At 60.7% G+C, this 15,238-nt stretch overlaps 3 protein-coding genes across 4 annotated transcripts; 1 reads left to right on the top strand and 2 right to left on the bottom strand.

Annotated features, from left to right (window-relative positions):
* Window positions 1-5,353: 5,353 nt before the first annotated feature.
* MLST8 (MTOR associated protein, LST8 homolog) lies at window positions 5,354-9,195 on the top strand. 2 transcript variants are annotated; one of them, XM_059415639.1, is made up of 9 exons: window positions 5,354-5,460; window positions 5,940-6,134; window positions 6,305-6,353; window positions 6,437-6,599; window positions 6,985-7,060; window positions 7,143-7,295; window positions 8,119-8,243; window positions 8,347-8,510; window positions 8,621-9,195. In XM_059415639.1, the coding sequence occupies exons 2-9, from the start codon at window positions 6,006-6,008 to the stop codon at window positions 8,737-8,739; spliced, it is 978 nt and encodes a 325-aa protein (XP_059271622.1). In that variant the 5' UTR covers window positions 5,354-5,460; window positions 5,940-6,005; the 3' UTR covers window positions 8,740-9,195. The 2 variants fall into 2 exon arrangements, with proteins under 2 accessions (XP_059271622.1, XP_059271621.1); XM_059415638.1 differs by having other exon boundaries at window positions 5,355-5,460; window positions 6,302-6,353.
* Window positions 9,160-11,189, bottom strand: BRICD5 (BRICHOS domain containing 5). Its single transcript, XM_059415640.1, has 6 exons — window positions 10,259-11,189; window positions 10,162-10,173; window positions 9,915-10,058; window positions 9,740-9,841; window positions 9,332-9,485; window positions 9,160-9,254 (listed from the first exon to the last, which is right to left on the bottom strand). Exons 1-6 carry the CDS (start codon window positions 10,502-10,504, stop codon window positions 9,160-9,162), a joined length of 753 nt encoding a protein of 250 aa, XP_059271623.1. The 5' UTR covers window positions 10,505-11,189.
* Window positions 11,190-11,557: 368 nt separating this feature from the next.
* On the bottom strand, window positions 11,558-14,398 carry PGP (phosphoglycolate phosphatase). The gene is made up of 2 exons (XM_059415636.1): window positions 13,755-14,398; window positions 11,558-13,648 (listed from the first exon to the last, which is right to left on the bottom strand). The coding sequence occupies exons 1-2, from the start codon at window positions 14,392-14,394 to the stop codon at window positions 13,323-13,325; spliced, it is 966 nt and encodes a 321-aa protein (XP_059271619.1). The 5' UTR covers window positions 14,395-14,398; the 3' UTR covers window positions 11,558-13,322.
* Window positions 14,399-15,238: the final 840 nt, after the last annotated feature.

The following is a 15,238-nucleotide window of genomic DNA, read 5'->3' as shown; positions in this document are numbered from 1 at the left end:
CAGGGTGGGGGGACGGTGAGGAAGCAGCAGGCACTAGGATCCCCTGATCCAGGCAGTTGACCATCCCCAACATGGGGTCTTCCTTGGAGTTTAGGGAGCAAGTCTAGGTCTCCCAGCACATGCTGGGATCACAGGGGGTGGGGATGGGGGCGTCCCTAAACAGAAAGGCCCTTTCCTCCCATTCTTCATCGTGACCACTTCTGGAGCATCTGCTAGGTCAGGCACATTGGTGGACACTTCACAGATTTACTGTGCCCATTTTACAGATGAAGAAGGCTGAGGCTCAGAGAAGCCAAGGGACCCCATAAGGCCCTAGAATCTCAAGGTCATGAGTCTGAGCTTTGAACCCACACTTGCCTCGGCATTTTTCCCAGTTCTGCCTCTTACTGGGTCTGTTTTTCTGGACACTTTTGTCTTTCTGAGCCTTGGTTTCCCCTCTGTAAAACAGGGGTGAGAATGAGAGCTTCCTGTGAGTTGCTTGGGGATTACTTGTGATGGTATCCACAAAGCACTTTGCAGTCAAGCTTAGTAAGTGCTCACTAAGTGGCTTCTGTGGGTATGGTGAGATTCTTGGCTCTCTGCACGTGGGAGCGACGATATTTTATTCATCTTTGCATCTATAGAGCCTAGCACTGTGCTTGGCAAACGAAGTATTATAAAAAATACAAACGAGAAAATGGCTATCGTTCTGACCATCGTTCTTATGTTTTGGCCAACTAAGGGAAAACACTCCAGACTGAGCCTAACATGTGCAGAGCCTGGGGCAAGGGTACAAAACCGAGGCCCACACAACAAATCTCAGGATATTTAAATGTTATAAATCATGCTAATAACTCGGTAAGAAAAATATATTCTATTCTCCCTCCTTCACAAATATACCCTCATCATGACCTGAAAAGCCAAGTTCCAAACGAGAAATCTAATTCCTCTGGGTAACAAACTGGGCCTGCCTGCAGCTCCCCCACCCCCAGCTCTGTCCACACTTCACAGACAGGCACCCCAGAGTCACTCCCCGGACCTACAAGGGGGTATGTCCTGTGGAGTCCACCTTCAGGAGCACAGACCTGAAAAGAGCGCTGTGTACTGTACATTCTGCTGGACTTACTCTGCCAGGAGAAGGTAATGGCCTGGGAGGGCCCAAGAAGCCCGAGATCTGCTACCGGCCAGCCTGGCAACTTTGGACAAGGCCCTGACACTCAGCTGCCTCATCTGTAAAATGGGCCGGCAGTTCTTCCAGCTGCTCAGGGCTCATGGGAGGGTCCACATGAAAACAGAGATGTGCGTTTGCCGGCGGTTCCCCCCAGTCAAAGGACAGGGGTTAGCTTGGCTGGGGGATGAAGAAGCAGAGGCGTGGGACTTGGGCAGCCCTCCAGGAAGTCAGGCCTCCGAGGATCCCGGGAGGAGGGGCTGCTGAGCCAGCAGAATTGGCCAGACTCATGAGCCGGGCGGCTGCCTCACTGCAGCTCAGGCTGGCCCCCTTCCCAGCTGCATGGCGGTCTCCCCTGGCGGCCTGTGCAGCCCCCGCTCCTGTCCACCAGCTGCTGCTCCTCCCCAGCCTGGTGCTCCTCCCCAGCACTCCTCCCAGCCTCCCCCCCGCCCAGAGCCCTGATGCCTGGCCCTGCTGTAGGACACGGGGAGGACGAACATACCCTCCCCACGGGCTGCGGGGAGCATGCAGCACGTCAGCTGCCCGGGGTTGCTCTCGTTCTCATGGACACCACCTCGATAAAGGGCTTGGCTGGTGCTGGGTGCGTAAGAGGGGACCAACAACTATGGATGCCGGGCCCTCTTCTTACCCAGCAGAGATGCTGGGTGGACTCAGGCTGGGGGGGAGCCCCGCCTTGTCTGTTCGTCAGCCTAGGCAAGGGACATGTGCGGTCCCCAGGCTCTACCCAGAGGCCCACAGGAAAGGCCGACAGAGCAGGGCCTGACCTCTGGGACACAGGTGGGACTGCAGAGACCCGTAGGGGGAGTCCTCCAGCCCTCCCCCGCCTCACCACTCTCTCCTGCTCCCAGGTTCCTTGGGGGCTTCACATGGCTCTGGATGTCCTTCAGGTGCCGGAGTGCACAGAGCTCTCACTCCCCCAGCCTTCTGACCCCACATTCACTGCTGCTCCCAGAGCTGCCTCTGAGCCCAGCAGAGCTCCGGTACTCAGCATGGAGGATGAGGACAGGCAAGTGTGGGGGCTCACAGAAGGGGCAAGGTCAGCGGGGAGCTGAGCCAACAGGATGGGTTCCATTGTGTCCCGCGGGCGCGAACTGCAATGTATGAGTCGGCTTCTCTGAGCCTCAGTTTCCTTGTCTCCCACATGAGGGTGGTTTCTCCTCGGCAGAGCCATTAGAAAGACCTGATGCATAATGCAGGAAAACGCGCAGCATGGTCTGGCGGTTCCTCAAGAAGTTAAACATAGAGTTACCATGTGACCCAGTAATTCCACGGCTAGCGTACAGAGAAATGAAAACACGTACTTCAAAAGACACACTTTCTCGTGTGGGAATGTTCGCAGCAGTATTATTCATAATAGCCAAAAAGGGGAAAGAAGTCAAGCGTCTGTCAGCAGGTGAGTGGGTAGACAAATGGGGTCTAGCCACACGCTGGAATATTATTTGGCCATAAAAAGGAACAAGGCTCTGACACCTGCTAGCACCTGGAGGGACGCTGAAAACATGATGCCCAGCAAGAGAAGCCAGGAACAAAGTCCGTGTGCTGTGGGATCCCATGGATACCCAATACCCAGGAGAGGAAATCCACAGCGACAGAAAGTAGACTGATATTTGCCAGAGGCTGTGGGGGGGGTTGAGCGGGGAGAGGTAAAGGGGAAAGACTGCACAGAGGTTTTCTTTTGGGTTGATGAAAATGTTCTGGAAGTAGACAGAGATTAGTGATTGCACAGCACTGTGAACGTATTAAGTGCTACTGAATTGTTCACTTTTTAAAAAAGATTTTATTTATTTATTTGACAGAGATCACAAGTAGGCAGAGAGGCAGGCAGAGAGAGAGGAGGAAGCAGGCCTCCTGCTGAGCAGAGAGCCCGATGCGATGTAGGGCTGGATCCCAGGACCCTGGGATCATGACCAGAGCCAAAGGCAGAGGCTTTAACCCACTGAGCCACACAGGCGCCCCGAATTTTTCACTTTTTTTTTTTTTTAAGATTTTTATTTATTTATTTGAGAGAGAGACAGGGAGAGAGAGCATGAGTGAGGAGAAGGGCAGAGAGAGAAGCAGACTCCCTGTGGAGCTGGGACCCCAATGCGGGACTTGATCCCGGGACTCCGGGATCATGACCTGAGCTGAAGGCAGTTGTCCAACCAACTGAGCCACCCAGGCGTCCCCGAATTTTTCACTTTAAAAATGGTGAATTTCAGAGGTGCCTCCCGGGCCCAGTTGGAAGAGCATGTGACTCTTGATCTCAGGTTCATGAGTCTAAGCCCCAGGCTGGGTGTACAGATCACTTAAAAAAATAAATAAGGGGCGCCTGGTTGGCTCAGTCGGTGAAGCGTCTGCCTCCGGTTCAGGTCATGATCCCGGGATCTTGGGATTGAGCCCCAGGTCGCGCACTCTCGCTCTCTGTCAAATAAATAAATGGTTCTTTCTCTCCTGCTCACCCTGCTTGTGCTTTCTCTCTGTCAAATAAATATATAAAATCTTGTAAAATAAGTAAAAAATAAATAAAACCTTAAAAAATGGTTAGCTTCACAGTGTGTGGATTTTACCTCAATGAAAACAAAAACACCAGCATAATGCTTCCTACAGACACTACAAAGGTGCTGACCACCCCAAGTGTGGCATGTAAAGAGGTATCCGGGCGCGCATCCTCAGTGGGGCACAGGCGACAGCTCAGAAGGGAGCGTGTAGTGGGGGTCGAAGCCCAAGGCTATTGTCCACGCCGGCAGGATAGAGCATGGAGCCTCTGGAATGGAGAGGAGAGAAAGTTGCACAGTTGGCAGGGGCCAGGGGTCTGGAGGGTAAGGGGGACCCATGAAAGCGTCTCGAATTTTAAAAGACCACTTTGCAATGTGAAAGACAGCCTGCATGGGGGCAGAAGTGCAGGCAGGAGGTGGGGTAGGAGGCAGTTCTGGCAGAGGGGGTGACGGACGCCACTGGATCGTGCCAAGCTGTAACACGGGAGGGGCTCTGGCACACAGAAGGGGAAGCCGTTTGGGGGAGCTCCATAATGAGTGGTCTCGGCCATGGGAAGCAGAGCTGTCTGGGGACTGTCTATCAGGTAGGCGTGTCTGCCCTAGAGACAGGGCGGAAGGCCTCCCAACACGGGTGGTACTGGAAGTCCTGGAGAGCACACAGGCCCCTCGATGTGAAAGGCATGCAGAGACCAGAACCCTGGAGGGGACCAGACTCTGAGGGAAGGCAGAGAAAGACTGGCAGCAAGCTGAGCAGCGAGGGAGATTTCAGGACCAGCACTGTCAATTGCTGCGCAGATGTGTCAAGATGTGAAAGGAAAAGTATCCAGCGGGCTTGTCGGTGTGAGGCCACCAGTGACCTTGCGATACTTCCACTGGAGAGCCAGGGCCAAAGACGACAGTGGGCTGAGGAGTGAGCAGGAAGTGAGGACACAGGAGTCAGAGAGGTGGGGAGAGCCGTGAAGAGTGTCTGCCGGAGTGTGGGGGGCTCCGGGCTGCGGGGAAGGAAGGAGGGAGGCATGGAAGGGATGGGGGAAGGTTCCTGCCACTCAGGGCCTGGGGGCGTAGTGGAGATTTGAGGCCTTGGTCAAGGAGCCAGAGGAAGGAAGGGAGTTGTGTGCAGCTGCGTTTCTCAGCATCGTGGGGGAAAAAAGAAACGCAGGAGAGCTGAGGTCACAGTGCCTGGAGTGTGGGAGCGCTAAATGGCACAGGAGGCATGAGGGACCCCAGCTTTGGAGGGGTCACTGAGGCTGAGTGGGCAGACAAGCGGGTCAGGTCAGGGCTGAACAGGACCGAAAGCGCCCAGACTTAGGACTGTCATGTCTAGCAAATAAAACTACAGAACGCCCAGTTACGTTTGAATTCCCCATAAACAACGGGTAACTTTTTAGGGTAAGTATATCTCATGCGGTATTTGGGATATACTTATACCAAAACCTCTAATGACTCTTGTTTACCTGCAATTCAAACGTTAACTGGGCGGGAGTCCTCCAACTTACTTGGGCATCCTAGCCGAGGGGTGGGGAGGAGGGGATGGAGGGGAGGGGTTGGTCCCGGCCCCGCCTCGGGACCAAGTTTGGAAAACGGGTAGCGGTCTGAAGGGTGCGGTGCCCGCGAGAAGGCTGCGGCCAGGCATCACCGAGGCCTCTACTGGCCCCTCCCGCCCCAGAACGTTGGTCTCGCCCCAACACCCCCGCGTAAGTCCCGTGGTGTCGCCTTAAGGGCCCATCGATAACTCTACGCTCGGCCGCAGCCTCTATCGATTCGCTCTCGCTCCGCTCGCCGTCCTGAGGCGCGGCGGAGCGCAGAGCCGCGTGTAAGGTACGGGGGGCCGCGGGACTTGGGCCACAAAGCCGCCGCTGGGTGGCCGGGAGAGCGCGCGTGGGGAAGCTGGCCCAGCGGGACGAAGCCAGGGCTGTCGGCGGAGCACGGGGGAGCCCGAGGGCCTGGCCAGAGAGCACCCCCTCCCATCAGGCTCAGCCGCCGGCCTGCTACGCATGCGTAGCCGCTGCTTTCGGCTCTCCGGCCCGTCCGCCGTCCTTGCGCATGCGCGTTCTGCCCCTGCGGCAGAGCGGCGCCCCGGGCGCGACTGCCCCCTGCCGGCGGCGGGTGGGGTTGGCGTCCCGGCCGGGTCCGTAGGGCGGGGAACGAAGCGCGCGCTTCCGCAGGTTGTCATGCGTTCCCTGAGCCTCTGAGCCTCAGTTTCTACATTTCTAAAATGGGAATGCTATTGCCTATCTCTCAGCAGCGAGTGGACTTAGAGAGTATTCCGTAAATTCTGCACACCCCTTTCTCTGCAGATGCTCTGAGCTTTGACCCCCGCCTTTCAGAAGTGCGTACTGTGCGGGCGATTCTTCTTCCACACCATGAACACGTCCCCTGGCACAGTGGGCAGTGACCCGGTGATCTTGGCCACTGCGGGCTATGACCACACGGTGCGGTTCTGGCAGGCCCACAGTGGGATCTGCACGCGCACGGTTCAGCATCAGGACTCTGTATCCTTCACCGCGGAGTTGGGGAGGGCGGTGCTGGGAAGGATGCCTGGTGGGAGCAGCAGCCTGGGGAAAGGAAGGGGTGCCTCAGGTGGAAAGGCTGCAGCAGCCAAGCCAGATGGGGGCGGGGGCTCGAGGGCTCTGTTTGTCCTCCTCCTTAACAGACCTAGCAGGTGAACGCCCTGGAGATCACCCCAGACCGCAGCATGATCGCCGCTGCAGGTAGCTGTACCATCTACCCGACCCCTGATCCCTGCTGGGCTGGCCTGGGCACAGCCACCCTGCAGCTCAGCCTGTGTCCCTAGGCTACCAGCACATTCGCATGTATGATCTCAGCTCCAACAATCCGAACCCCATCATCAGCTACGACGGGGTCAATAAGAACATCGCATCTGTGGGCTTCCATGAGGACGGCCGCTGGATGTACACGGGGGGGGAGGACTGCACAGCGCGGATCTGGGACCTCAGGTGTGGGGCAGTGGGCAGGAGGGGCCTGTTGCTGGGTGTGCTGGGGTGGGGGGCCAGGCCGGGGCTGTCTCAGGCCAGGACCCTCCAAGCAGAGACCCAGATGGGGTTTTCTTTGCGGGTGATTTGCTGAGGGTGGTGACGAAAGCGGAGTAGGGCAGGTGGTGAAGCCTCACAAAGATGAGCCCAGTCTCAACCTGATCCTCCAAGGAGCTCTGAAGAGTGAGTCCCCCAAGCGCGGGCTGAGGGGCTGCTCCTGGGAGGCGGGGGGAGTCTAGCTGGTGTGTGGTGTGATGCCACTGCAGTCAGCAGAGGAACGAGCATAAATGGCGGGAAAAGAGTGTCTGGGGGTGCCAGCAGCACCCAGTAGAGCGCATGTGCCCCCAAGGTCTCGGAACCTGCAGTGCCAGCGGATCTTCCAGGTGAATGCACCCATTAATTGCGTGTGCCTGCACCCCAACCAGGTGAGGGGCGCTGCCAGGGCCGGGCACCATGGGGCTCTGGAAGGCAGGGGACTGGCCCTTCCTCACCTCCCCTGCACCCCAGGCGGAGCTCATTGTGGGGGACCAGAGTGGTGCCATCCACATCTGGGACTTGAAAACGGACCACAACGAGCAGCTGATACCTGAGCCTGAGGTCTCCATCACGTCCGCCCACATTGACCCTGACGCCAGCTACATGGCAGCCGTCAACAGCACCGTGAGTCTCGGGTGCGCGTGTGCCGGGGGAGACTGGCTCAGCACCCAGACCCTGGTCTTCCCGATTCCCTGCACATGGCTCAGTCCCCAGATGCTCCTCAGACTCCCCCCACCCCCCACTGGGCCTGCTTCCTCATCCTGGGCTCCAGATCCAAGCCAGCCAGCCAAGCCAGAAAGCGGGGTGTCGCTGCTGACGCCCCCTCTCACTACTGCACAGCTCAGCCAGCGGGCGTGACTTCCACCTCCACAACTTCTCGAGTCTGTCTACTTCCCTCTCCTCTCCGGCTCCTCCTGGCCCACGTTTGCCTCCGCTCCCCGTTCAGCGGCCACCCTCCCTCTGAGGCTCTGCCTCCACACGGCACTCCTTCAGTGCCCGCCAACACCAGCATTCCCTGCATAGACCCCCTGGCACCCTGGGTCCTTGCTGTGGCTGTGGGACACTGCAGTGTAGCCCTGCTCTCCCATCCGGCCTCATCTTCTCCCCTTTAAAGTCCCTTACTTCTCAACTCACTGGTCCCGTAGCATCCCCACGTCACCCTCCAGCTGTTCCATCTGACGTGTCTCACTCCCATCTCGTCCTTCACCCTCCTGCGAGCCAGCAGCTTTCTGCTCGAAGGCCAGGCATGGCCTCTGGCTCTCAGCCTGCCTGGAGCTCCCTGCAGCCAGGTGCAGCTGTGCCTGCCATGTGTGCTCGGCCCCCAGATCCCGGTGTGCAGCCCCCAGTGGGACGGCGGCCCCTGCATCTGGGTCTAGCCATGAGGGCCTCCCTTCCCAGGTGTCAGACCGAAGGGTCCAGGTGTCCCATGACCCCCCTCCAATTGCAGGGGAATTGCTACGTCTGGAACCTGACTGGGGGCATTGGTGACGAGGTGACACAGCTCATCCCCAAGACCAAGATCCCAGCGCACACCCGCTATGCCCTGCAGTGCCGCTTCAGCCCTGATTCTACGTGCGTAGGGGGTCTGCAGAGGGGTGGAGCCCTTGCATGGCACCGGGGTGAAGGTGGGAGTGGCTGCTGACGACCCCACCGCTGCACTCATGTCTGCCCCTAGGCTTCTGGCCACGTGCTCAGCCGACCAGACGTGCAAGATCTGGAGGACGTCCAACTTCTCCCTGATGACGGAGCTCAGCATCAAGAGCGGCAACCCGGGGGAGTCCTCGCGCGGCTGGATGTGGGGCTGTGCCTTCTCGGGGGACTCGCAGTACATCGTCACCGGTGAGCCCCTGCCCGCCCGGCCACCACCACCTAGCGCTGGCCAGCTCCTGCTGCGGTGGGCCCCAGCTTGGGGCTTCGCCCTGAGCTCCTGCCCCCATCCCTCCCTGCAGCTTCGTCTGACAACCTGGCCCGGCTCTGGTGTGTGGAGACAGGAGAGATCAAGAGAGAGTATGGTGGCCACCAGAAAGCTGTCGTCTGCTTGGCCTTCAACGACAGCGTGCTGGGCTAGCCCGTGGCCCCCTGGATTGTAGGCGGCTGTCCAGGGAACACCTGTGGACTAGATGTGCTCAGCTGCCCAGGCCAGTGTGAACCCCTCACCCTCGAGCCCGCTGGACCCCGCGGCTGGCTGTGACTGGCCAGGCCAGCATGCCCTGGGGTTCTCTTAGCTCCCATTGCTTCTGTGGGTGTGACGAGGCCCAGAAGCCTAGCCAGCCTTCACTTGCTTCCAAAATTCCAGATCCACAGGGCCCACAGGGTCCCAGGCTGGGGCCCAACCCCAAGCCCGTGCTCTCTCTGCCCTGCCCATTTTGTGTCCTGAGGCCCCAGAGAACAGTGTCACGGCCAGGTGGAGCATTTATTAATTCCTGCCCGCAGCCACCCTCCATGACCTGCGACGAGGTCGGCCTGGGGGGCTGGCCGGGTGTGGCACTTAGTCTGGGAGGTAATAAAAGCAGACAGACACGCAGATGTTGCTGGGGAAACAGATGTCGATGCACAGGTAGATGAGCCGCTGCCTCTGGGGCCCTGGGGGGAGGGGCCTGCGTGAGCCCCACGCAGCTCCAACCCCTTCCACCCGGGCCCCACAACAGCTCCTGACTTACCCTCTGCTCGGCGGGCCCAGTAAATGGGCGTCTTGCTGCAAAGATGCCGCACAGAGTCGCCCACCTGGGCCGGGTCCACCTCGCGGCTCCCCAGCACTGCTAGCAGCTCCTGGGCGTAATGGGTGTCCTGGCTGGGGCCAGGGGGCCCATGGCCCTGCAGACGAGGCTCTGGTGGGCCAGGGCGTGGGGGTACCAGTGCTCCCCCAGGCTGGGGCCATGCCTGTGAGTCCCTGGGCATTTGGCCTGGGGCCAGCACCATCCTCAGCTCTTGTCAGCGGCCTCGGCAAAGAGAAGACAGGCCTTCTGTTCCCTGAAACCAGAGCTCCAGCCTGCCCCAGGCCTGGGCTGTACACAGGACCCTTTGTCTGCCCCCTGGCCTGGGGAGCCTGGCCGCATGGGGCTGCTTACCCTGGACGTGTTCACCAGCAGCTGTAGGGTCTCACGGTCTCGGGGCTCCATTGGGCAGAGGAAGCAGGCCGGGTGTTCCGAGGGGCGGTAACAGACGCAGCCCTAGGGAGGCAGGCGGGTGAGGCAGGGCCACCTGAGCCTCTGCGGGTGCTGACCGCTCCCCCATCCCACTCACGCTCTGCCCGTCGAACAGCACTGCCCAGCTGCGGTTGCTCTGAGCCGAGGTCACCCGGATGGTTGCCACATTTCGGGCCGCATCCACCTGTGCAGTTTGGTTGGACCGGGGTGCCCCAGGGCTTGGGGGGGTCAGACGGAGCATCTGCAGCAGGGAGATGGGGGAGCCAGAGCTCACTGGTCAGGCTGGGGCAGCCCCCGACACCACCTCCCCCTACCCCCCCACCTCCCAGTGTTCCAGCCACTGCTCTGAGTCCTGGCTCCACTGGAGGGCCGGGAGGTCCTGGCCTTTTCTTCCCTTTCCCACTGTCTGTGCCCCAGGCCAGGTTCCCGGGAGGAGAGCACCTTGGGGGGACTGTGAGCAAAGCCAAGAAGTCCTCCGGCCACAGCCCCAGCAGTGGCCAGTGCCAGCAGCAGCAGCAGCAGCAGGCCGGGGCTCCTCCAGCCCACAGGGCAGGCCTTGGCCTTCACCTGGGAGCACACTGCAGTCTGTGGGGCCTGGAACAGAGACTGGAGAGCAGGCTGGGTCAGGAAGGCAGGGGCTGAGGTGCATGAGGTAGGTCCTGCGCTCCCATCCCCTACCCAGGGCATGCCCAGGGTCTCCCGTCCTAGAGGGCACTGGGTGGTTGCAGGCACTCACCTGGACAAGCCCAGGCCCGGGGCTCTCACCGCAGCGCCTCTGCTCCATGGCGCAGCCCTGGTGACAATGCGGGATTGTCTGCCGCCCCTTGGGAGTCAGCTAGGGAAACCTTAGTACAGCCGTGATGAGCCAAGCCACCGTCCCGGCCCCCTCCTCTCCTGGAGCCAGGACAGCTCCCCCTGCTTGGGGTGGAGGGTGTTTGTCATGGTGCCTGGCTCTCTGGACACCCGGCCTGTGCAGACTGGAGAGTGCGGGGCCCCAAGAGGGTGAAGAGCGCCACCAGCGGTCAAGGAAATCAAGTCCCATGGATTGGCACGAAGGGCAGCCCAGGTCCAGGAAGGACAACTTTAGAGTCTGGCTGGGGACAGACTTCATTTTTCTAACCAGTGTCTCAGGTTATTCCTGGATTCCCAGGGCTCAGGCCGTCAATAAACGTGTTCCACGAATGCTGTATGGGAGTCCACGCTGCCTCTGTCCTAACATCGCCCGTACCCCTGGCCACTTCCCAGCCCCTCAGATGGGCCGGGCCAAAGGGCAGTCTGCAGCACGTGGGACTGGGAGCAGGACAGCTTCTTCGCAGCCAACAGGCCCATCCACACGCCCCGGGATGGTCAGTCAGGTCGGCCAGCCCATGCCCTGTCCTGCCCGCACTGGCTTCCTCTGCTCCCAGCTCACATCTCTGACTTCTCGGTGCTGTGGATTTCGAGTCAGGGCTCCTTCTGGCACTGGCAGGACGTGAGGGCTCCGCACCCCTTCACCCTGTTGCCCTTTCCTATTCTTGGCTTTCCTTTGTGCCTGTCTTGCTGATTCTTCTGAAGCCAGCCCTCTGTGTCATGGGCCTGGGATGCGATGGCATCCTGGTGGTCAGCATTCCAGCTCTGGAACGAATCCCAGAATGCCTCCTTCTTAAACAGCAACACCCCCCCCACACCCCCACCCCAGGCTAGGCAGCTGTAGCCTCTGCGCAAAGGCTGCTATCAAAACAAGGGCAAAGAACGCCAGAGTTAGCGCGGTTTGAGACTTTAATATGCATTTGGGTTCACACAGTGCAACAAGGGGCAGAGGTGGGGTGCATGTGGGCTCCGGGGGCACTGCCTGGCAGGACAGGTGGTGCTGCGTGCCGCATCTGCTGCGTGCTCCTGGTGTGGGCGACAACGCCCTGACAGGCCTGCTCAATGTCCAGACCCACCTTGAGCCGACCTCGCAGAGCCGTCAGCACCACCAATTGCACAGGCGCTGGCTGCCCTCACGATGCCCCACAGCAAAGTCCAATCCCCAGACAGCCTGGGCCTGGGAAGAGCTGCGGGTTCAGGACACCCTTTATTGCTATGAGAACTTTGAGAATGAGGGAACGAGTCCCCCAGCGGCTAGGAGAGAAGCTCGTGGGCAAATGCCACTGGGGACAGAGTGAGGTGCTGGGAAGGGGTCTGCCAAAAGAACAGCTTCCCAGGCTCTACCCGCCAAGTGCAGCTGGATGGTCCGCTCATCAGGTCAGCAACTTTAGGGAACAGGCAGAAAAAGGCCGGAGCCCTCTGCCAAGAACCCTTAGCTAGCAGACAGACCCTGCCAGTTTTCCCGCTGGCATCCGACAAAGAACTCCAGGGCCAAAAGAAGTGGCCTCAAGGACCACTGGCATGTAACCGCCACCCCAGCTGAGGGTTCAGGAGAACAGGAAGAGACTGGATGTTTTTTGAAAGGATTTCCTGTTCCTGGGGACATCTCTTTCCTCCCCCACCCAGAGGACGCCCAGGGTGTCAGGCATTTCTTGGCCAGCACGTGCCTTTAGCCGTGCTGCTGGGTGCGGGGCACGCAGACTTCTTCGGAGGGATTTTCCCTACGAGACAGAGCACAGCTATTAATTAACACACTTAAGATTCAATTCCACCGTTTCACAAAAGTTCAAAAGTTTAAAAAAATAATTTTTGGTACCAACGCTACTCTGAGCTCTCTGCACAGCTGCCCAGAGTTCAGCAAAGGCATCCACACTCTTGGCCGCTCAGTTAACAATGTGCTCAGTCCAGATCAGCTGGATTTAAATGCACATTTGAGAAAGCTGAGGCTTAGCTGGACTGAGTTTACAGAACTTCGTGATCACATATAAGGTGTGGCAGCCCTGGGTATCTGAAACGGAACAGACACTTGATTGTGACATCAGAGTGGTTTTTAAGGAAGTGTGGGGCGGTGGTGAGGTCAGCACCCTGCACTCCAAGGACAGGGAGACAGCATTGGGAGCAGCGCTGTCCTCCACTCCCACCCTGCAGGTGAGGGGCTGGGACGCCACAGCAGGCTCCCCTGCAGATCACCAGAGCAACAGGCCGTGCGTCTGTTTGTACAAGTTTCTCACAACAGTCAAAATCATCAGACCGCTCTCCCCTTTGGCCTGGAAGGGGGAGGCCTGATCCCTGAATGAAATCTTCAATGAAACATCTAACATCCCTAGACCTGCCCGGGGCCCATCAGCAGGCTGGGTAACCACCCTGAGGTCACCTGAATCCTGGACAGATGCTAAGCCTGTCCTTGTCAATGGCACGCGAAGCCCAGGACCCCCACAATGCCCTCCAGGTTTAAAAGTGCATCTTCCAATAGAAGCATCTGTAAACAATATCGCCCCCCAAACGTTTACTTCCAAGGTTAACAACTAGTGCCTTTACTTAACTCCAAGTATACTGTTTGAAGCCACCTAGCTGAGCGGATGCTTAAGCCCCACCTATTAATTTGGGTAAGTGGTTTTCAATTCGTTTTATTCTGGAGATTAAAGACACTAAATCTTTAACCTTGAAGGGCAGGCAAAAGGTCAGCTATGCTGTCAACATAGAAGTCAGGGACCATTTTCTTCTTAGACATACAGTCACTTTCCTGATTACTCTTCACATCCCCTAGAGTGGAAACTCCGGTGAGGGTCAGGATGGTCTTCAGGCCACAGGTGACGCCCAGGAGGATGTCCGTGTCCAGGCGGTCTCCCACCATGACGGTGCGCTCCGGGTTGATGCCGTACTCCTGGGACACGCAGTCGAAGATGAAGCGGCTCGGCTTCCCGATGATGTCGGCCTGGCGCTGGGCGGCCATCTCCACGGCTCGGACCAGGCAGCCGGTACCTGCGGGGCGGAGACGTAGGGGAGGGAAGAGAGGGGAGCACCCGGGGTCAGAGGGGAGGAGGTGCCCGAGGCCCGCCCCCAGCCCGCGCCCCCGGGCCGCACGGACCCGCGATGAAGCGGCCGTTCTCCAGCGGGAGCCGGTTGTCCATGTTGGTGCCCACGAGCAGGCAGCCGGGCTGCTGCAGGTAGCGCACCGCCTTGGTGAGCTTCATGTAGCTGAAGTGCGGGTCGAAGCCCACCACGACGGCGCGCACGTCGGGATCCAGCGGCGCGTCCAGCCAGGCGCCGGGGCCGTCGCCCTGCAGCGGCTCGGGCCCCACGCCCACGCAGGCGACGCCCACGGCCCCCAGCTCGGCCGCCAGGGCTTCGCTGCCCAGCACATAGGCCTTGGGGGCCGGCGCGCCCGCCAGGCGCTGGCGCAGGTAGAGCGCGGTGCAGTAGGCCGTGCCGAAGACCTCGAGGCCGGCGCCGGGCCCCGCCGGGCCGCCGAAGCCCAGGCGCCGCAGCTTCTCGGCGTAGGCCTCGCGGGTCTTGCTGCTGTTGTTGGTGATGAAGCCCAGGCGCTTGCCGCGGGCCCGCAGTGCCGACAGGGCCTCGGGCGCGCCCGGCACGGCCGTCTCGCCGCGCCACAGCACGCCGTCGCAGTCGAACAGCAGCGTGTCCACGTCGGCCAGCAGCGCCCGGGCCCGCTCGGCGCTCAGCCGCACGCAGCGGGCGTCGTCACCGCCGGCCTCCGCCGCCGCCATGGCCGCCGCCGCCACCGGCCGCCGCCGCCACCGGCCGCTCCTTGCAGCCGCCCGCCGCCGCCGCGCCCGCACCGCCCCCGGCGCGCTCATTGGCTCCGCTGCTCGCGCGCGCCGCCCATTGGACACCGCCTGCGCCAATCCGCCCCCGCCTCCCGCGGGCTGCGGGAGCTCAGCGCCAACCGTCGCGGCCCGGCGCGGGGAGACGGGCGGCCATTGGCTGACGGGCCCGGGGTTCCCCGCTGATTGGCTGGCAGGGAGCCAACCGGCATTCGGAGTGGAGCGTTCACTGCGGAAACGCTGCAGAGCAGCCCCGGGCCGGCGTCGGCCGCAAGGCTGCTGCTCATTGGCGGCCCCCGGGCGGCTCGCCCATTGGTGGCGCGTGGTCAGCTTAGGTGACGGAAACCTTTAATGGAGTGACCCCGGGCTGGGCCGGCTGCGGATTGGCTGGCTTCTCCACGGTCCGGAGCCGGCAGGACGTGGAGGGGGGCGGGGAGCCGCTGTCCCCTTCGGGCCCGGGTCACGTCCGCACCTTCGCGTGGGCGGCGCCGGGCGGTGCCCTCCGCCCGGGACACGCCGAGGACACGCCGCTGGCGCGTGGCGGAGTAAGGCCGCTGCTGAGGGCCAGCCCGGGGCTCTGTCCCGGCGGGCCCGGCGTTCCCGCTTCCAGACGTGCGCGGAGCCCCCTCCCGGGGCCTTAGCAGGGCCGGGCGCTTGGTGCTGCCTCAGGGGTCACGTGAGCCGGTAACTGCCGGCGCCGGGCTCGGGGCCGCGCGACCCCGCTCGCCGGCCGCGGTGCTGCGGGGGCCCCGGCCGACTCTCGTGAGGCACAACCTCAGTGAAGTGC

The sequence above is a fragment of the Mustela nigripes genome, chromosome 11 (assembly GCF_022355385.1).
Source record: "Mustela nigripes isolate SB6536 chromosome 11, MUSNIG.SB6536, whole genome shotgun sequence".
NCBI lineage: Eukaryota > Metazoa > Chordata > Mammalia > Carnivora > Mustelidae > Mustela > Mustela nigripes.
The sequence above is the reverse complement of the archived record's forward strand: the minus strand, read 5'-3'. Positions and strand labels throughout refer to the sequence as shown.